The sequence below is a fragment of the Mustela nivalis genome (assembly GCF_964662115.1).
Source record: "Mustela nivalis genome assembly, chromosome: 5".
Taxonomy (NCBI): Eukaryota; Metazoa; Chordata; class Mammalia; order Carnivora; family Mustelidae; genus Mustela; species Mustela nivalis.
The window spans coordinates 52,560,935-52,584,001 of NC_139024.1; the positions used below are offsets into that span (position 1 = coordinate 52,560,935).

The 23,067-nt window shown below is 38.8% G+C and overlaps 1 protein-coding gene across 1 annotated transcript in view; it reads left to right on the forward strand.

The window, feature by feature from the left end:
• The first annotated feature begins 6,294 nt into the window (after nucleotides 1-6,294).
• TMEM30A (transmembrane protein 30A) overlaps nucleotides 6,295-23,067 on the forward strand; it is a 37,774-nt gene continuing 21,001 nt past the window's right edge. The window contains exon 1 of the mRNA XM_082730294.1: nucleotides 6,295-7,601. Coding sequence (XP_082586420.1) covers nucleotides 7,365-7,601 — 237 coding nt within the window. The 5' untranslated portion in view covers nucleotides 6,295-7,364. The remainder of the gene's footprint in view (nucleotides 7,602-23,067) is intronic.

Sequence of the window (23,067 nt, forward strand, 5' to 3'; positions counted from 1 at the left end):
GGGGGATACTTTTCCTCTGAGTTGCAGCATAGTCTGATTCTTTAGTAAGATGAACACTGCTACACAGCAAGTGCTGGGACTGGTTATAGGGTTTCCCTCAGCCCTCTATCTTCACCAAATCCATTGTCAGTCAATATTCAGGTATTCCTTTACTGCGTTCTGCTGTCAATCTAAAGGTAGGTTATTGAGTGGAACAAATCCTCCTGAGGTTTTACCAACAGGCCACAGCCCCACTTCTAGAGAGGCAGTTGGGTAATGCTTTCAGCCAAGTGGGATGGGGGTGACAGGGGGTTATTCTCTGACCCCTTTTATCAGGTTTTTAACAGGTGGTCTATAGCCAATCCCTAATTATCTTTGCCTTATTTGGGACTAAAGGAATGGCTTTTTCCTGTTTATTGTTTAAGTATCTGCATATCAAAAAAGCAAGCAAGCACGGTGTCTAAACAAAGATGCTTTCTACAGGGGGCTTGCAGATGTTAGGGGTCTGGCCCACAAGGCTATTCTGAGGCATCTTTTATGGAGGAGCAGAGCCCCTTGGGTGCACATGGTTTAAGAGCACTGGCCAAAAGTCATTGTTTATTTCATGACTTCCCAGGAGAAGAAAGGTCTCAGCCTTTCTATATTTGCTCAAATGCATTTGTTCCCTTGAGCCTGGGCTAGAGTCACTTTTAATGAGCACCAGGCTATTTCCATGTGCAGAGAAACTGCAGCAAGTTCCCTGGGCTCCACACATGTTGGTACTAGGGGCTTTGCACCATACTGGTGTTCTTCATCCTTTTTTTTCCTTGAATGTCATCAAAATTTACTTTTGAAATTTTGTGGTTGATGCTATCCCAAGGAACCTATAAAAGTTGCTAAACTTTGAGGCCTCCAACCAAGGCAACCCTCACTGACTGCATGGTTCCAGGCATAGTGACCTGCCCACAGGAAATGGCTGGAACCCAGTGCCCTGGAGTTCCCAAATCACTTTTTTTTTTTTTTTTTTTTTAATTTTTTAAGCTAACCAGTTCTCCTTTCATTTCCACTGGCATTTTTTGCAGCATTTCTTTCAGAGGTAAGTGTCTCTAAGGAGAATTATTTTTTTCTTTCTCTTCAGGAATCTCTTTTCCCATTCTGGCTATAATGATTAGCATTAGTGTATAAAGTTGTCTCTCCAGTTTGACTGTAAGCTTCCTGAAGAGGGGACTTGCATATTCCTCAGAGTGAATACAGGATCCTGGATAAATGTTTGAAAACGGCAATGTAATTCCTTTGAGGGAGAGGCCCTTTTCCACTCTTCTAGCTGCTGTATCTCCTTTCCTCCAATCTTCACAGACTTCTTCCACAACCATAATCATGTTTTTCATTTTTTACTTTTCTGGCTTGGAGAGTACATTTCTTTCTCCTCTTTGACAGCAAGACATATGTTTAGTCCAAGTGGCAGGGTGTTTTGTGGGCACCCAATTACCGACTCCTAACCCCAAAGGTGCGCCTCTAGAAGTACCTCAGCAAGGGTATTCAATGGCAGCTCTTCCTTACAAATTGTTCTGGCTGCCAACCATTCCCTTGTAGAAACCTCTGTGCCCACTGAAGATTTTAGATGCAGAGTATCTGGATCAAACAAGAAAATTCTCAAGAATCATCCGTCTTAAGGAAAGACAGCTCTCTGCAAAGAGAGGTCCCTCACCAGACTACTAGATGGCCTATGCCATTTTAACAAGAAAAGTGTGTTCAGTCATTTTCAATTCACACAGAAGCCAAGCATTTGTTTCCACATGCAGTATTGTAGCAAGTAGACAAGTGGAACAAATGGACTGTATAAACTAACTCTCAAGAATGGGGAATATCAGGGATCTTGGTTTAAAGGGAAACAACCCAAGATCTTGAGAAAAGGAACATGATCAGCTAGGGTATGGAGTCTTGTGAATCAATAATGAGTGTTTTTATGGTTCAACTTTCTCTATGTTCTTTTATTTTTGATCCTATTCTTTCCTGCATGGAGAATCATAATATCACTCAGACCTTAGGACCCATTTCCTCACAGTTTAGATTTTTAATATTTTATTTATTTATTTGACAGACAGAGATCACAATTAGAGAGGCAGGCAGAGAGAAAGCTAGAAAGGGAAGCTCTCTGAGCAGAGAGCCCGATGCGGGGCTTGATCTCAGGACCCTGGGATCATGACCTGAGCCGAAGGCAGAGGCTTTAACCCACTGAGCCACCCAGGCGCCCCACAGTTTAGTTTTTGACATCATAAAGAAGATAAGGTGTGGCATCTCCTATAAACCCTTGTGTACACATCTTATATGGCACTGACCTCATTATATTTCCATTGTTTGTTGGCAAGTTGTCTCTTCCACTAAAATGGGAGTTAAGAGTAGGTCTGGTTAGTTCAACAAGATATGCTGGATGTCTTTAAGACCTTGGCATTTTTCCAGGTGTTTAAATATAGAGACCCATAAAAACAGTCTCTGACCCTGAGAAGCTTTCTCTAGTAGAAAAGACAGACATAAGCATATTTCTCTATTACGGTAAGTGCAACGATAGAGGTATGTATAAGTTGACACGAACTCAGAGAAACCCTTAGCACAGCCTGAGGGACAAAAAAAGTTTCCTCAAATTCACTACTGTCTTGCATCTTGAAGAATGAGTAGGAATTAGCAAGGCAGTTTCAGTAGAGTAGGATCTGAATTAGGGGAGCAGTAGGTTGGACGAGTTAGGAATTGAAGGCAGTGAGTGTAGATTATTTTTCTCAGAAAATTCAGTGAAAATAAAAATGTTGTGGAAGAGTTTGCTGAACCCCTACTTTGTCCCTCACCATGCACTAGTCAGAGGGAAGTCTAGGAGGTCATGGTTATTTGTTGTCATAAACATTTAGTTCCACTGACCAGAAGGAAAAAAAAAAAAATGTTTCCTTTATCAGGCTCAGTAGAAGTTGACTTTCATGTTTAAGTTCATTTTGTGAAAGTCATCCTTCAAGAATACGTTAGAGCTATTTTAAAGTGTTTAAAAAAAATCCAAATAATTATGGAATGCCTGCCACAGCCTTCCCCTCCCTTCAGATTTCCCATATTTTAAAACTTGAACATAAAAATGTATATCCAAAAATAGTCCAAATGTGATTATAAATGGTTAAACATGTAAAAAAAATTTTAAAGTTAGGCTCCATGCCCAGCTTGGAGCCCAGTGTGAAGCTTAAACTCATGACCTCATGACCCAGAGGTAAGACCTAAGCTGAGATCAAGAGTCAGATACTTAACTGACTGAGCCACACATGAACCCTTGGTTAAACATTTTTAAAGATCTACTTTCCCGTGTCTATTCTCATGGAGTAGTAAGTTTTTTTCTTCCTCTGCCTGTCCCCTTTAAAAAATAATTTCACTATCTACATATAATAGATGTCAGTTGGCTGTCAACTTAGAGATGGCAACATCCTATTTGAAGGAAAGACCTTATCTATAATTGACGGCACCATGGGCATAATCAATTGAGAGAGTGTCTACAGTGGGAATCACGAAGTCTGAAGTCTTATCAGAATTATATTTTTTCATTTAAAGAAAGTGTGGAATTATGAGAAAAGAAACCTTAATTTCCCCCCAAAACCAGGTTCTTAGGCTGTCTACTTTTTCCTCTATGAGACTATCATTAAAATACCTTGTTTGACTTGTTATTTCTGACTATGACTATTATTCATGAACCTGCAAAAACTTTCATCACAATACCAATGACCTCAGGCTAATCAGATAATTTCTTAATTTGGGAACAAAAGGATTTTCTTAAATGCCTAACTGAAAAAGTTTAATACACAACAAAAAAACAGGAAGAGGTCAATTTTAAAAGCAGTAATTTTTCAAAGTCAGTTGGAACCAATCTCTGATGCAAATAAATATAACAAATTAAATTTATTACACAAATTCTCTATCATTCTTTCCCTAAAAATTTTCTCCATTAAACAAGTATATGATTTAGTCCCATCAAAGTTCTCTAAAGTAAGCTGCCATAATTAACTGAATAGAAATTTTTTTCTTCAAAAATAAACAAGTAAAAATACTACCCAGTCACTGAAAACAATTCAAACCATTTCCAGTTCCTAAGAACTTTCTCTGAAATTCAAGCTGGCAAAAACTGTGGTACATTTTTTTAGGTCTCTTCAGCTTTCCTAAACATGTTATGCTACAGCTGTGAATGAAATGGCTTGAATATGGCTAGAAACTGGAGAGTTTAAGCAGCACTGAATACTCAAAGGTGTCTAACAAGCAAATCTGTGTGGCCCTTTGGCCAAACAGTAAAAAGACCAGTTTCAGTTTCCTCTTCTTAATTAAGTTACTCAATAGTTATGTAATATTTTTTCGTTAATGTTTCTAGTTACCTAGTTTGGTGGCTTGAACACACCAGTTGAGCTACAAAATAAAAAAAAAAATTATTATAAAACTACCCTGCCAAAAGCTATTTATATACATCTTTTCAGATCATGGGGCCTGCATTCTGCTTTATTATTTTGGATTTACTTTTATATATGGGCTCATGCATTCTTTGCACACTCTTACTGTGTTGACCTGGTAGTTGGCATTATTATCATTTAGCCGTGTAAATTCTCCTTTCCCCAGGAATCAGCAAGTGAACAATCATTTGAACAAGAGAAATATTATCTACATGTATCATCAAAACACACACACACACACACACCCCAGTCACTACCAGGAACCACAGTGAAAAATGCATATATTGGTAATCCATTGTGAGACCACTCTCTTTTGTTATAACAGAAATGCTGAATAACATTTTAAGAATTTCTACCTCATCAGATTAAATGAAAACAAAAAACAAAAAACTACCTGGTAAGGACAATCATAAAACAATGTATAAAAAGGAAAGCATAAAATTCTGAGTCCCCTGAGACAATGATGTGGATGTGAAAAAAAGTTCGGTAAAGCAGCATATTGTGATGGTTCAGTACAGAGAGTAAAAGGAACCATCAGGATATCAAGAGATTGAAAAATCTCTTCATCTACTTGGCACTCATCTGAAAATTTGTTTGAAGGAAGCATCTAAGGAAGCTTTCTGTTCTACAATTCTGTTTCAGTCAAAATGGAATTTCTAATAAGAAAAAAAGAGATAAGGAGTTAATCTTTCTTATGAACAAACAAAACTAAAGAAAAAGCAGATAAACATATTGCCATCACTCAGATCCCTAGAACAAAAAAAAAAATCTGAGGGCAAAATAACTGACCATTTATACACAATACTGAGGTAGCAATTCTCTTAAGGAACTATGACATTTAGCAGATGTGATAATACAGCTAGAGATAGGGAGAAAAAAACTTGCCGTATGCTTTGTATTTTTGCATTATGTCCAGTATTGTTATATTTTTGGGAACCAACAGAACTTAGCGGAAGTATTCCATGCCTTCTCCACTAACTGTGATGGATGAATGTTTTCCATTTGAGCCCTAGGTTGAAAGTAAACTTGCATAGATCAAAACAAAAAATACTTTTGTTAACAGTGCTAAGAATTGGGAAGATAATGGTGTCATAGAAGAGCAAAAGCAAGCAAGCCAGTTCTCTGCCAGATAATAGTTGATTGGCTCACATCCTGAGACTTGCAGTCATTTTGAAAATATATTTAATTTTAAATCTGAAGCCTAAACAGTCTTCATTTTCCTTTCCTTCGTTTACCTTACAAAGGGCATAAATATATCCACGTGGATGGGACTGGAAGAGATTATGCTAAGGGAAGTAAGTCAAGCAGAGACAGTCAATTATCATATGGTTTCACTGACTTGTAATAACACGGAGGACGCTGGGAGATGGGAGAGAAGTAAGATGGGAGAAATCAGAAGAGGAGACAAACCATGACAGACTGTGGACTCTGAGAAATAAACTGAGGGTTTTGGAGGGAAGGAGGGTGGGGGTTGAGTGAGCCTCTATTACAGAGCACACCTATTGCATGGAGCACTGGGTGTGGGCATAAAAAATGAATTTTGGAACACTGAAAAGAAATAAAATAAAATAAACCGAAAAAAAAAAAAAACCCAAAACCCAAAAGGCATAAATACAAAGTCTGAAAGAAAATGAAGTTTGGGTATGTTTTCTTATCATGTGATTTACTCTCTGGCCTGGATTTCAAAGATGCCAATATAATGTGAAATGTATATAACTTAAAGAAAAATTACAAATATATGCTTATTGCAGAAAATTTGGAAAATAGGTAAAAGAGCAAAAAATATGTAGTGCAAAAAATAGATTGCCACTACTTTTGGGGGGCTTTACACTCTGTATACCTATAGTACTTTGGCATCATTTAGCTACTTTTTATATATCAGGAGTATCTCCTTGGATCATCAAATACTTGATAGTTTTAAACTGTCTACATAGCATCTCATTTTATAGTGATGCCATAATTCGTTGAGGTTTTTTGATTATCAGTAGTAAAGACCTATAGCTTATTACAACAGACTTCTAAAATCAATGTGCAAAAGAGAAACATGAGTACAGAAAATAAGCTAAAATGTAACGTTAAGTCTGTTAGTGGAGGGGGAAAGTGAGAACAAGTGGCAGGATAATGGGGTTAACCAACTGGCATGATTTATTCTTGACTTAGTTCACAAGGGTCACCTACCACGCATCCTGCTTAACGTTAACATTTGTGCCTTCAGTCGAGGTTTACATATTTTAGAGAAAATCGCTTATTTTTTTAAGAGAAAATTTCAGAGAAAACCAAGCAAACACTGCCATCCCACCAGGCTCAAGCTCTCTTGGCAGGGTCTTTTAAATGCGCCGATTCCCTTCAGAGAGGGTTTCGAGGCAAGACAAAAACCTGTCTGGCGCCCAAGTCAGCAGAAAGCCTTCTCTGTCAGCAGCTCCAGGGGTGTTGAAGGTGATTGGGGCCGGGAGAGTCAGACCGGTGACCTAGCAGCGCCGTCGCCATGATAACCACAGCAGGAGGTAGGTGACCGGCGACAGAAGCTTGGGAGAGTGAAGCAAAGACACACCTATTGCGTAAGCGTCCAAACCCCCTCGCTCCCAGGGACGCGCAGGCGCAACGCTGCTCCACGCTCCGGGGGTTGAGGCCCTCACTTTGTCGTCACAGGGCAGATGGTCAGGGTGCGTCCGCCTTTTCCCTCCCCCCTCCATCCTCCTCCCTTTTTCCCCTCCCCTTGTCCTCAGTCTTCTCCCTCCTTCCTCTCTCCCTCCCTCTGGCGTCCCCAGCCGACACCCGCTTCCGGTCGGCGGCCGTCTGCGGAAGGGTGTCCCGCCTCTTCCGCCTTTACAGCGGAGGTGGCGGCGGCGGCGGCGGCGGCGCCTGCGCGTCTTCTGTCAGGGTCAGCAGGCGGGTCCCCTGGGTGGTCCACCTGCGCGTCGCGGAGCCGCGCCGTGGGGGTCGATGGCGATGAACTATAACGCGAAGGATGAAGTGGATGGTGGACCCCAGTGTCCTCCCGGGGGCACCGCTAAGAACCGGAGACCGGATAACACGGCCTTCAAACAGCAACGGTTGCCGGCTTGGCAGCCCATCCTCACGGCTGGCACGGTGCTCCCTACCTTCTTCATCATCGGCCTCATCTTCATCCCCATTGGCATCGGCATCTTCGTCACCTCCAACAACATCCGCGAGATCGAGGTGAGGGGTGGGAGCGGCCGTGGGAGTTGGCGCTGCCCGGGAACCGGGTCCTCCCGGTCTGCGCTCTACTCCAGCCTCAGCTCCCTTGAGGTTGACAGGCTGGCTCTGCCCTCCCCTGCGTCTTCTTCCTCTTCCTCTGTTTCTCCTGTTTCTTTCTGTCTGTTTCCGAAATTTTGCAGTTTTTCTCCCGAGTTTCCTCCTGCGATTTCCAGGGCTTCAGACGGGATGAATGTTTAATGCAGGGGGTGGGTCAGATGAAGAACGTCCCTTTAATGCGCGGTTCGTGTGGTTCTGTGGGGCTTTTTGCCTCCAGCAGAGGTTAAAACACAGTGGGGGAGAAAGAAGTTCTGTGTAGATGTAACTCCGGGAGAATTGACTTGGTCAGAGTGTCGTTACCCGTGTTGGGGATTACAGAGATTAACGCGTTGGCCATTGTTCAGGGAAGGGAGCCAGGGTCATAGAGGTATTGATGATTTTATGTCAAGAAGTTTCCCAGATCACATAATAGGACACATAACAGAAGTACGTACAGTACCTTTCATTTTGGGCTAGTAAATGCTTTTAGTTGTAAGGCATGATAGAGACAAAAGATAACCAGAATCTCCAATTCTAGTTTTTACTTTGAGGCTGCGTTTAATAATAATAGAATTTAAATTTTAAAGAGAGAGCCAAAGACTATACACAGAATTAGTTGTACACTATCTACTGAACACTTTACTGATATAAGACATGACAGACTTGGAGAAGCATCTTGACTTCAGAACAGCAATAATAGTATCTTCATCTATTTGTAGTTGTGGAGGTAGGTTGGTACTAGAATGTAAATACTTCGTAGAGATGTCCGGTACTAAAATCTGTACATCCCCATTTTTGGTATACCAGATGGTATTTTTATCTGTTTGGAAGGGCAGGAACTGGTATCAAGTTCTCTTGATTTCTTCTGTTCTATCAGGTTATGCCATTTTTCTAATTTTATTAAATACTTTAAATCTGTGTATGTGATTTAATGGGATTTTCAGAGTAATTTTATTTCAATTACGGAATAGGCGTGAAGATACCTACTTTACACATAATCTGCGGTGTTAACTTGTAAAAGCAAAATCAATATATCCTTTAATTGTACAATGATCACTTTTAAGTTTATAGTGGTAAGAATATTATCAATAGCATAGTATTTAAATCTTTTGCTAAAAATTCATTTTTGGTTTAATACGTGAAGAAAGTGCCACAGTATGTGTACCCAGCATGTATACTTACTTGTTTTATCATTTTTCTCTCCCTAATAGTCCTGCAAATAGGGTGCTTGTTCACTCAACCACTCTAGGATCACACATGTCAGGATATGAGCAAGACAGTGTAACACAAGGACCTATGGGCTCTAGGTTGGTGTTAGGCAGAGCTGGTGTTAAATTCCAGCTCAGCCACTAACAAGCTCAGTTTATTGGGAAACTTTATCTCTCTAAGCCCAAGTTTTCTCACCTGTAAAATAGGTGAATAATGCCTATCTTATAAAATTTGGGAATCAGTGTTTTTAATTCCCAAATTTTATAAGATAGGCATTATTCACCTATTTTACAGGTCAGGAGATGAGAAATGGAGTCAGAGAGGTTGGTATTTGTTACTAAGCTAACAGAGTATTGTAAAATGGAGGCAGAAACCTAGATGTCTTGATTCCCAGCCTTAATCTTTTACACTATGCTGGAATCATAACTGCGTTGTGCATAGTTAAGTAGAAGAAAATAATTTAACATTAGAAATTGGATCATTTTACTTAAACGTAAGATATTAAGATGGAAATAGCAGTAATTCGGAATTTTATTCTATGGGAATTTAGTAAATTATCAGAACTCAATTTGTTAATATTTACTATACTATGAAGATAAATATTTACTTTAAAACGTTTGGGTTCTGGGGGCGCCTGAGTGGCTCAGTGGGTTAAGGCCTCTGCGTTTGGCTCAGGTCATGATCCCAGGGTCCTGGGATCGAGCCCCACATCGGGCTCTCTGCTCAGAGCGGAGCCTGCTTCCCTTCCTCTCTCTCTGCCTGCCTCTGTGACTACTTGTGATCTCTGTCTGTCAAATAAATAAATAAAATCTACAAAAAAAAAAAAAAAAACAAAACCTTTAAAACTTTTGGGTTCTGAATTAAGTAAGGTTCTTTACACTAAGTGGTTGTTGAAATGGAAATGTTTTGACTACTTCTCATGTATGTAATTCTGATATCAAAGTGCCTGAGGAGTCTCCTGCACCTTGGTCTAATGGTTAAAAGGGAACTAAGAGTCAAGGCAGTATTGTTGAGGTCTCAGGTCTGTTACTCTAGTTTGTGATTCTTGGTATGTTTTTGAGACTTAGTTTCTTTTTCTTGAAGAATCAAAAAAATTCAGTCTAGATGATCTCTGATATGCTGTTCAGCTCTAAAAATTTATGACTTCCAGCTTTAATGAGGTTTTAAAAAAATGCTGTGTATTCAGATTGGATCACCTTTAGAACCAGAGGAAATTAAAATTAGGAATTTTGTACCAACACTGACAATACAGTTGTATAAACAGAATTGCAATTTTTAAAAATTTGGCTGTTGACTATGCAGAAAATTGGTTCTGGATTAGGTGTGGAATACTGGAGAAACCTGGAGAACGTTCCCAAAATGCACATGCTTCTTTTTGCAAGCTCTCCACCCTCTGTTAGCTACTAGTTTAGGTTAAAATTTTTTGAGGGTTGGGGTGCTGTGGTGGACCAGGTCATGATACCAGGGTCCTGGGATTGAGCCCCCTGTTGGGCTTTCTAAAGCTCAGTGGGGAGTCTGATTCTCCCTCTCCCTTTGACCCTGGTCCCTGCTTGAGCTCTCTTGCTGGCATGCTCTCGCTCTCAGATGAATAAGTAAAAAATCTAAAAATGTATATATATGTTGAGGTTTATTGAAAGTAAGTGGGTAATAACAAGTTCTTTCCAAGTTCTACACTGTAAGTTTCTCACACTTGGCTTATTTTCTCAATTTTGAAAATTTTAGGAACTTTGATTGCTGTATTACATCTAATTATTAGGCAAGAGGAGACTTGTCAAATAAGAATACTTTTGTAATATAGCTTAGAGTGAGTGCTAAGATCAGAAGTCCAGATATTTGAGGCACAAAAAATCTTCTTCCAGAAGGGTATTATTTTAAAAAATTAATCTTGTAAAGCACATTGGACTCTGCTGAAAAAGTTATTAAAAAGATATTTTTAATTATAATTCTTATATTTGGCAGTATTATCTCTCCAGCCCCATCCTGTTAGGTCTGTATATCTTGTTTAGTTGGTTTTTAGTTTTTCTACCATCTAATTCAGTGAAGTTATTAGAAAACTAAAATTGTTAATTTTATCGTTCATACGAAAATATTTTAAATATTTAATATGTCACTTGACATTAAAGTTTAGTATCTTCATTTATTATTAGCAGCAAGGAATTTACTTTAATTTGGCAGTTGTAGGAGTCAGGCACATCCTTTTATGACAAAAATAATGATTTTCTAGTCTAGGGCCTCTGTTGGTGAGACTGAGCTATTACCCGAATACAGCTTACTTCAAAAAGCTAATGAGATATTCTTAACTTTTACAAAAGCATTTATCAGTGTGAATTCTTAGAATCGGATGACTACATTTTTCAAAGTAATATCCAGAGTAAATTTAAAAACTAAATATTTACCTTAAATTAATATTGCCAAAAGTGTTCAGCAAACTTTTTCATTAAATTTTAATGGAATAGGACTTCCCTTTCCACCCACAACATGTTTGATAAAGAAATCCCAACTCTCCTCTGCTTTTATCTTACTATGTCATTTACTGCCCTCAATTATTTAATCCTGTTTACTTTCTGTTTTCCTCATTTCCTAGTTATATTCCTATATAACTTAGAATCTTACGTAATAAGGTTTTTAAGAGGATTAGATTTCTCTTCTGCATTTAGCATTATTCTTTGTTTATACTTATCCTACAGCTAAGAGTCAAGGAAGAATAAATTTTTGGGTAGAAATAATGGTTAAAGATAAGGCATTGTATGTTAAGAAATTTTAAATTTTCCTATTCACATGAATTGCAGTGGCTTAGAAGCTGACTCTTAGAAACTAAGAGTTCTAATTTGTTTGTGTTTTAATTTGTTTCTCAAGCAACTTTGGTACTTAGAGCAAGGCATGACAAAGTAAATATGGCTGGTCCAGACCATTTTGCAAAGCTCAGGAACTGAGACTGCTTCTATAGATGAACATTTGCAGTTGATTTCATGATAGAAAACACTGACTTTGGACCCCAGTTATGTGAAATGTTATACCCGCAAAATAATTTCATTTTTATTAGTAGACGTGTGTTACCAGAAGATTGTATGCTAATGCTAATATATTTTGAATTTCATCAATACAAATTTGTGCAAAGTTGTTTTCTCTTTTTATATAAAGAACCTACATAATATTGTTGGGTCCGTAATTAAAGGAGCAAGACTGATACAAAGCGAAGGTCAAGCAAAGCTTTATTTCGCACCAAGCATTGAGAATCAAACCGACCCGCTGGGGCTGTCTCTTACAAAGAGGTGACCCTTCCCTGCCTTACAGACTAACTTTTATAGAGCAAAGGCCATGTGGTTGAGCCTGGCCACACGCAGGTGGCCAATGAGATTGCAACACACAGAGAAAGCTGCATGGTCATGCTAGGTCACACACGGGTGGCCAATTGAATTACAATTCACCCCATAGCCTATCACCTTGGTCACAATTGGCGCCCAAAAGGCACCCAAAAGGCGAGGCCCACACTCCTTGGTAGCTAGGGAGACAGTATGCACGCTCCACTGTTTGGATGCCACCACCTGGCCCGACTCATCCCTGCATCCAGGCTCTGTTATCTCTACCTGACCTGACCCACACTTGTATTTGGGCTCTGTTATCTGGAACTGGTCGACCATATTTTACTGATTTTCTGGACTTGCTTTTAAGTAGGTTCCGGGGTGCGGGGGGGTGCGGGGGCAGGGTCAGTTTAAGTTTGCATAAACAGCAAAATCACCGTTTAACCGGAATAGAATCGCTCTGGCTAAATAGGCCCTTACAATATCCTCGACTTTGCTTCTTGGTTTGCAAAGCCTAGAGTGTTTACTTTCTGGCCCTTTACAGAAAAGAATTTCCTGCCCTTGAGTTAGAGTTTTAAAGAAACATACTGGCAAATTTAGCATTTGTTACAAAAATAGCAATTGTTAACTTAAACTTTATAATTCTCAATAATCTTCCAAGGTAGGTGTAATGAGCTCTGATAATTGCTTGTGTTCAGCCTTCTTTGTACACATTTCATAGATAAAAAAGGCCTTAACTAAACATATTAATCTTGGTTCAGGTGATACCATTCTTCATTTCTTTACACAGTCAGATAAAGTTCAAGAAACCTTTAAAAAATTGCTTTTGAGATTTTTACTTTGGAGAAAGGATTCCAGATAAATTCTTTAGTGTGGAAGTATTAGTTCAAAGGGGTACTTAAAAAGCCATTTTATTTATTTATTTGTTTGTTTGTTTGTTTAAGAGAGAGAGAGAAAGGGAATAATTTTTTTTTTAAGATTTAAAAAAAAAAAAAGATTTTTTTTTTTTTATTTATTTGACAGACAGAGATCACAAGTAGGCAGAGAGGCAGGCAGAGAGAGAGAGAGAGAGAGAGGAGGAAGTAGGCTCCCAGCTGAGCAAAGAGCCCAATGTGGGGCTTGATCCCAGGACCCTGGGATCGTGACCTGAGCCAAAGGCAGAGGCTTTAACCCACTGAGCCACCCAGGCGCCCCTAAAATGCCATTTTTAGAGCTTAATCTAATTAATACTTACTGTGATTTACCTTATTACTCAGCATTTTGTTGGGTGACCTGTTTAGGTCTTATATTGATTTCCTTTAAGGCAGATTTACATTCAAAAATGGAAATTTTCCAGTCCTTCTTATACAGTGTGAAAACTGCATGTCCTTCAAATTCCTCCTTTCCCAGCTTATTAAATTTAGTTTGGTTCTGAGGAATAGGATATATTTTTAGAGTTACTAAGGAGAAAGGACAGTTTTATTTAGAGGAACAATTATAGTGGTAGCAAAACAAAGTTGAGAAATATTATGATAACCTTTAAACTAATCTAGTCATCTACATCTGTTCTGTTTTAGCTCTGGTTCTTTGTGTTTTGTATTTAAGCTAATGGGCATGTGTACAGTTTACCATTGTATTCTGTATTATGCTTTGTATGCTTTTGACATTTAATAAGCACTACTTTTTAAAATTGAGTGAACTCTAGTTCCTCTTCCCTCTGGTAACTTCTTTCTTTCTAGGATAAGTTATGGACTGTTGTCTTCAGTGTGAACTTTTCCCCCCTACCTTTACTGAGATATATAATTAACAAATAAAAATTGTATATTTTAAGGTCTTCAGTGTATGATGGTTTGATATATGAATGTATGCATTGTGAAATGATCACCATAATCAAGCTGTTTAACACATCCATCACCTACCACAGTTAACTTTTTTAAAAAGATTTATTTGGTGTAAACACTTCAGTGAGAATACTTAAGGTCCACTCTTAACAAAAAGATAGAGATAACAAGTGCTGGTGAAGGTGTAGACAGAAGGGAACCCCAGTGGAATGTAAATCGGTACAACCCTTATGGAAGAGCATCAGAAAATTTACAAAGGAACTACCATATGCTCCCACAGTCCCACTACTGGGTATATATCCAAAGGAAATGAAGTTAGTATCTGAAAGGGTTATCTGCACTCCCATGTTCACAAATCTTGTGTTTATATCCAGTAGATTTTATTACAATCTGGACATTAGGTCAGGCTACCCTTGAATTTTATTTTTTATTTATTTATTTATTTTTTAAAGATTTTATTTAGCCATTCGATAGAGAGAGATCACAAGTAGGCAGAGAGGCAGGCAGAGAGAGAGGAGGAAGCAGGCTCCCTGCTGAGCAGAGAGCCCGATGCGGGACTCAATCCCAGGACCCTGAGATCATGACCTGAGCCGAAGGCAGCAGCTTAACCAGGCGCCCTTCCCTTGAATTTTAGCTGATAAAGGATTTAGTGGGTTTTGGTGGTAAAAACTCATAGACTGAGTTAAAATTTTCAAGAGTTTTAATTGATATTTTGCACACTCTGTATGCAAAGTGCTGCTGTGGACATAGTGAACATTAGAAAAATGGGAACGGAGCCTCTTTAAAATTTTTTTTTTCCTTAAGCAGAGAGTAGTCTTTCTTAAGGACCCTAGAATCTTTAGGGGGATATGAGATTATACATCTAAAAGGAAAACAAAGCCTTGCTAGGTGAGTGGCACAAGCAGAACATGCCTTAATAGTTCAAAGGAAGATAAGATTACATCTGTCTTTAATAACCACGGGAGGCTTTGTGGTGGAAGTGGGCTTTGAACTGGAACTGGAAGGATAAATAACACTTCTAAATGGGAAGTTGGATGCATTCCAAGAAAGGAGATTAATATGAGGAAAGGTGTAGTGACAGAAAATCAAAAGGTGTATAGAGAATATAGGAGTAAGGGCAAATAAGCCAGTGCCAGATTGTGGATAGACTTTGAGTATTTGATAATGAGTATGTAAACTAGGGAAGTGACATGATTGATACAGTGTGTATCTGTTAGGATTGGGTTCAATCATGAGGAATTAAGATTTTCCTTCTCATGTAAAAATCCCTTAGAAACACAGTCTCTGGCTAGGGTGGAGGTACTGTTTTACTAGGTCTAGTTTACTGCTCTGTCATTGGTAGGGATTGAAACTGACGCTAACAGTCCAGAATGAAGGATAGAGCTCTGTTGTCACATCCTTTTCCGGGCCGCAGTGTGAAAGAAGAGATAAAGAACAAAGGGGTAGGCCTTTTAAAGATGGTTTGAGGAAGCTGCCTCCTGCTACCTCCACTTAGTAATAAGGACACACTAGCTGTAAGGGCAGCTAGAGGCTAGAAATGTGGCCTTTATTTTGATAACAAGATTCTCAGCTGGTAGTTGAGGTTTGTTTGTTTTTTTATTAAGGTTTTTATTTTAATTTCAGTGTAGTTAACATACAGTGTTATATTAGTTTCAGGTGTACAGTACAGTGATTCAGCATTCTATACATGACTCAGTGCTCATGGTGATAAGTGTACTCTTTAATCCCCATCCCCTATTGCCCCCATCCCCCTGCCTACCCCCACCTCTGGTAATCATCAGTTTGTTCTCTAAATCAGTAATTGAGTTTTAAGCTATGGAAGAAAGGTAGCACAGAAATTGAGTTTGGAGGATGTTAGGAGTCTCCGCAAAATAAAGCTATATATAGAAAGATTTGTGTGGTGGTAATATATTGACAGGATGGGAGCTAAGTCATCTAGATATAAGGCAAAGAGTTTAGACATGGAAAAATAGATTGCATTTTTATATTGATTATAGTATTGAGTTGAACTTGATTTCACAGTAAAAGGCAGTATGTTTTTTATATGTGAAAAGCAAATCCAATTTTATTACTTTGCTGATAAGTTTTTAAAAAAAAATAAGTTGATAGGAATTTTGAATATCATCACCTTCCTCTTATTTTCTTCAGTCTCTTTTCTTTCTCTGTTCAGCATATAAGTGTTCCAATTTTACCTCTTAAAAAAATGAGAAGTCCTATCTTAATTCTGTTTAATAATAAAAATATTAACAATTTGCCTTTGAGATTTTACTGTGCTAAGAATTTTACATACATATGTCATTTGATTCATTTGATATAATGACACAATGGTAATGTTGTTATTATACCTTTTTTGTTTGTTTGTTTTGGGAGAGGCATTAAATCTGAGATTAAGTTGTTTCTTAGTCACATAGCTAGAATTCACATCCTAGCACTCTTACCTCTTGTTTTGATTCTTGTAGGTGCTGGTCCGTATTCTCTTTTTCCAGTCTGTGTGAAAAGAAGGGCCATACTTGTTGATAATGTATTCTTACCTTTCATTGACTTGCTCTTTAATTCACTATATCTGAAGTATGTTGGATAGTGAAAAGTGCCATGAAGAAAAATGAAGGGAAGGGAATATGAACGGTTGACAGTTTTAAATAAAATAGGAAGGCTTCAGTAAAGTGGTACTTGAATAAAGATCTAAAAGAAGTCAGGGAATGAGCCATATTGGTAACTGAGGGAAGAATGTACCAGGCAGAAGAAAGAATAAGAGCAAAAGTCCTGAAGAGTGTATTTATTAGGATGTTTGAGGAACAGCAGAGGCTGGTGTGGCTGGAATAGAGTGAGAAGTGGAGAAGAATAGAAGAAATGAGGTTAGAGTGGTAAAGTATCAGGCTGCACAGCACATGGGCCACTGTAAGGATTTTGGAAGCCACCGAAAATGTTCACACACATAGGTGACATGATTTTATTTGGAGTTAAAAGAGTCACTCTGGGGCGCCTGGGTGGCTCAGTGGGTTAAGCCACTGCCTTCAGCTCAGGTCATGATCTCAGGGTCCTGGGATCGAGTCCTGCATCAGGCTCTCTGCTCGGCAGGGAGCCTGCTTCCCTCTCTCTCTCTCTCTCTGCCTGCCTCAGCATCTACTTGTGATTTCTGTCAAATAAATAAATAAAATCTTTAAAAAAAAAAAAAAGAGTCACTCTGGCCACGATAAGGAGAATATTACCTGGAGGATAAAAGTAGAAGCAAGAATGGGGAAGCAAGAATGCCCTGTCTTCTTCAAAGTGTCTAGCTAGCTGGGCTAAGAATTAAATTGACATGAGATGAATTAATAGGAGAAAATCAAATTTAATAGTGTACATATGGGGAGTCCACACAGACATGGAAGTTCCAAAACCAGGCAAAATTAGGTTTATATGTCATAATGAACTAAGGAGAAGGGTAGGGGTCTGTTACTTCAAAGGGAAGGAATGTAGTTCACAGGAAGATCTGTAATTGCTTGGTAAACAAACGTTTGCTGGGCCACTCAGAAACCATGGGACATAGAAGACTGATCAAACAGGCCTGGCTCGCTAGGTTCTTCCCTGTTGACCCTATGTAGTTCATTGTATAATATAGTTATCTTAGGTGATAGCTCTCTTCCTGGAGCAGGTCCTCTAAATTATTTTTAGGCAGTTGTAGGGGGAGGTAAAACCTTTTTCTGAATCTGCTGAATTTTGATGGCTTTTTAACTTAAATGACCCTTATTACCACTGGCCCATCTTGGAGCAGCTTGCCCTTCCTTGGTCCTATGCAGGGAAACCAGATAAAGGTCTGCTGCCATAATCCAAGCAGGAGATTAGGGGGCCACAGTAGAATGGTTGCAGTAAAAAGCATTTAGATTTAGAATATGTTATGACATGGATATCATGTATAAAATTTATTCTTTTGTTTAGTTACTGTATATTGAGTTGTTAAAACATAGGCAAATGTTGGATTAATGATTTTTTTTTAATAAAAAATATATTATGAACATAGAGCTAATGGAATTTTCTCAGGTAGTAAATATGCTGGGGGGTGAGAGAAATTGTAGAATAAAAGATAAGATATTTTGACCTACATTGGAAGGATGGAGTTATAGTTTATTGAGATGGGGGAAGGCTGGAGAAGTGTTTTAGTATAGTTTTAGGGGCTTTTGGAGGGTGACTTGTTAGAATGAGATGACTTTTAGACATTCAAATTGGAAATAATGAGTAGGCAATTGAATATATGAGTCTGGGGGAAGGTAGAGACTTGGGTTGTAAATTTTGAGGGTTAATCAGCATAGATGATTTATAAAGACATAAAGTGGAATGAAGTCAAGAGAGTGGTTACAGGTCAGAGAAAAGTGAGAGCATCTAGACAGCCCAGTCACTCCAGTGTTTGTGGAGGCTGGGGAGAGGAGGAGGAACAGCAAAGGAGATTAGAAAGGAGCAGCCAGTGAGGTGGGAGAAAAACAAGGTAAACTTGGTGTCCTGGAAACCAGTTTTAGGAAAAAGCCTGTGAACAATTATGCCCAGTGTTCCTGCTTATTAGAGTTCATATAAAGGGAGGACTGAGAGCTGACCTTGGAATTACATGATGCATTTCATAATAGAAGAAGCAGTGATGAACCTGTCCTACAGTGAGTACCGTCACCATCCACATGTGCTGTTTTTCTTTTTTTTTTTAAGATTTTATTTATTTATTTGACAGAGATTACAAGTAGGCAGAGAGGCAAGCAGAGAGAGAGGAAGGGAAGCAGGCTCCCTGCTGAGCAAAGAACCCAGAATCCTGAGATCATGACCTGAGCCCAAGGCAGAGGCTTTAACCCACTGAGCCACCCAGGCGCCCCAATCCACATGGCTTTTCACATCAGAAATCCTGGAATTCAAACTAAACTTGATTATCATTATCCTATCTCTAGGCACTAAGTTCTGTGATTTTCTTGCTTAAAATTTCTCACTTAAAATTTTTCCTGTGGCTTCTACTATTCAGGCTTATGTTCAAACCCCTTAACGTGGAATGTATTTTTCTTCAAGGTAGGCTACTTTTCTGCTTCTTTAGCCTTACCTCCTACCACTCCCTTACTGTTTGCTCTAGCCATAGAAAACTACTATAGTGGGGCGCCTGGGTGGCTCAGTGGGTTAAGCCGCTGCCTTTGGCTCAGGTCATGATCTCAGGGTCCTGGGATTGAGTCCCGCATCGGGCTCTCTGCTCAGCAGGGAGCCTGCTTCCTCCTCTCTCTCTGCCTGCCTCTCTGCCTACTTGTAATCTCTCTCTGTCGAATAAATAAATAAAATCTTAAAAAAAAAATAAAAAATAAAAAAAAGAAAACTACTATAGTTTCTGGAATGTGGCATGCTGCCAGATCTACCTAAATTGTCCGTCCTTTTCTTATTCTTCCATTTGTTTCAAATTTCATTCCTGTCAACACTATGGAAAATGTTCCCTGATTCCTCCCTTTCCCCACCTGATATAAGTGCTTCTCTGGTCCCATAAGTACTAGCTTATGGCTTTTTATAACATTATCAAATTATATCTGGTAATTATTAACATGATTTTACTTTCACTAGCCTGTAAATTCTTTTGTAGTACGAACAATGTGTTTTTCCATTATGTATTCCTATCCTATAGCACAATATTTGGCATTTAATAGGGGATAAGATGTTTTAATGAACAAATTAACTAAATTGAATGAGTACAATCAAGAAATTTTAAAACAGTTTACTGAGTTTATTGATCATCTGAATGGTATTGTTTGTCTCAAGGAGTTACTGAAATTAGCCAAGGAAAGTGTTACAGAGTACAAGATGAAACTTGTATTAATATGATAGCCACCCATGTCTATAGGTAAAACAAATTTGCCAGTTGAACAGTCATCTAGAGAATGTTGAAAATTCAGCAAACAGGTTAATTGGCAAATGTTGCAGCAAAGGAGGGGGGGTACATGATTTTAAAAATGGCATGAAATACATCCCCTTCTCCTATACACAAACACAGGCTTTTTTTGAGGTTTATTATTTATTTTATTTTTAAAAAAGATTTTATTTATTTGACAGACAGAGACACAGCAAGAGAGGGAGCACAAGCAGGTGTAGTGGGAGTGGGAGAGGAAGAAACAGGCTTCCTGCTGAGCAGGGAGCCCAACATGGGGCTTGATCCTAGGATTCTGGGATCATGACCTGAGCCGAAGGCAGACACTTAACAAATGAGCCACCCAGGTGCCCCTTTTTGAGGTTTATTTTAAAAAGAAGTAGGAGCGCCTGGGTGTCTCAGTGGGTTAAAGTCTCTGCCTTCGGCTTAGGTCATGGTCTTAGGGTCCTGGAATTGAGGCCCCCCCCCCATCTGACTCTGCTCAGCGGGGAGCCTGCTTCCACCTCTCTCTCTCTCTGCCTGCCTCCCTGCCTACTTGTGATCTCTGCCTGTCAAATAAATAAATAAATAAATAAATAAAATCTTTAAAAAGAAAAAAAGAAGTGCTGTTGTATACATATTAGTTCTGAAAAATTGGAAGCCATAGATCGGCCAACCATCAGATACATGGATTTGTAGTTTAATTTCTAAAATTAAATGAAACTTATTTAAGAATGATTATAAGATTACAACATCTAATAGCATTGTTCATCAATATACTAAGCTGGCTATTGTTCTAAGTTCTCAGGTCTCAGATTATATATGATTATGTTTAGTTTTGAAAAAGTTTTTTTAACTTATTTTAAAAATATATAATGTACTTTTCCTCCTCCTTTTAAAAATATTAGAATGAGGTCTCAAAGTTTGATCTGTAGTGCAAGCAATGAGAGTCAAATTCAGGGATACTAATTATATTGCTAAGGAAGAATTAGCAGAACTCGGAGGCCAATGCCAAAGTTGATGTTGAGATTTTGAACTTGGATGCTGTGATACTGTAGCCAGGACACAGAGGTGCAAGAGCACCTGGCTCCCGGGGGTCCCAAATATATCAGATTAGGCCAGTTGCCACTGACAAAATCCAAAGACAGAAAGAGGAGTAGTAGTGAAACAAGAAGAGAATTTATTTCAGTGTGGCCAACACGGGAAGGTAGTGGACTAGTTTCCCAAAGGCTGTCTCCAAAGTGTTGAAAATACTTCTAGGTTTATATAAGGAAAATGTGGGACAAAGTTCACTGGGTACACACAGGTGGGCAGTAAAGGTCAGGTGAGTCATTGTCTTGGGGGTCAGCCATGCTCATTTTGCTGGCTCAGGGTAGTCTTTAATGCTGAGGGGGTAATTTTGGTCCCCAGTCATGGGGATACTTTGCCTGTAGGATCTTTTGCTTGAGTTAATCAATAAGCTGGAAAGAATCAGTTAGAAAATACAAACTGAAGTCAAAATGGAGGTAGTTGAAATAAGTCCTCTTTTAGTACCGTTTAAGGTATCAAAAGACAACCACTGACTGGGTGTGAGATCAGGGATTCAATGACCTATCATTACTGATTTTTTTTAAAGTCAAGTTTTTAGTGAAGCACAACCAAAAAGGATTAAAAAATCACATACATATAGCTTAATTTTGAAAAGATCACCATAGATTTGAAATAGAGATGGTAAGAGTTCAATTAGGAGGTAAGAAACTCAACCAAGTGAATACATCTAGGAATTAAAAATTGGACTAGGTGGTGGAGATAAGACCAGTCACAATTTAGAGAGGGCGGTATAATGGATGCCACGTGGTATAAGACAGCATTGCCAGGAAGGAGCACTGGAGACAAAGGTAAAAGCCACTAATATTTGAACATCTGTTGGACTATACAAAAACAACATTTTGTATAGAAATGACCATGTATTCCTCCAAATAGAAAGCTCTGCTTTACTCATTGATTTATCTGTTCCTTTGACCTACCCTGTTATATAGTTTGGATCATAATTAGCAAAGCCCTTTTCATCATTTCTATCCTAGGCAGTTTTTATAACTTGATAACCTTAGTAAGACTTTTAAGGAATTTTATGTTAGAGTTTGTTTTTTTGTGTGTAGAAATGGGTTAAATGTCATATATAAAACTTTGTATGAAAATTTATATTATAAAATTACATTTCAAATACTAAAAATTAAGATAGTCCTGGGATGATATTGTCAGGGAGGAAGAATATCTGGTACCCTTTAAGATCCTTCTAGGTGGACTAAGAATCAAATTGACATGAGACAGATTAACAGGAGAAAATCAAATTTGGTAATCCATGTACAGAAAACCCACACAGACCTGGAAATCCCAGGCAGTCAGGCAACGTTGCGCTTATATATGAGCTAAGGAGAGGAGTAGGGGTCTGAGGATACAAGAGAAAAATACCATTAGCAGGAAGGTAAAAGGAGGTATTTATAATTTTTTTTTTTTTTTTAATTTGACAGACAGAGATCACAAGCAGGCAGAGAGGCAGGCAGAGAGAGAGGATGAAGCAGGCTCCCCGCTGAGCAGAGAGCCAGGACCCTGGGATCATGACCTGAGCTGAAGGCAGAGGCTTTAACCCACTGAGCCACCCAGGTGCCCCAAAAGGAGGTATTTAGAAAGCAAAGGTTGCGTTGTTATGTAGATAAGTTTCTTTGGTAAAGAGGAATCTCTCTGAATAGCTTTCTTCCTGGTAAAAGCAGGCAATTGAGGGGAAAGTGAAGAGCTTTTCCTCAGTCTGCTGGGTTTTGATTACTTTTAGCTCAAAATAACGTTAATGCCTAAGTGGCCCATCTTGGAGCTGCCTGCCTTTGACCTCAGCAATACCTACTAATCACAACAAAATTTTAAAAGACTTTACTTATTTGACACAGAGAGGAGATATCACACGTAGGCAGAAATGCAGGCTGAGGGAGGGAGAAGCAGGCTACCAGCTGAGCAGGGAGCCCGTTGAGGTGCTGGATCTCAGGGCCCTGGGATCATGACCAGAGCTGAAGGCAGACGCTTAACAGACTGAGCCACCCCAACAAAATCGTTTTCAATCTGTCTTTAAGTTGAAAAAGATGAAGACTTTGTACTGTTTAAAACATCAGAATACTCACAATTGACACCAATTTTATTCTTTATTTAAAAGATTTTATTTTATTTGAGAGCGCAAGCAAGGGAGGAGCAGAGAG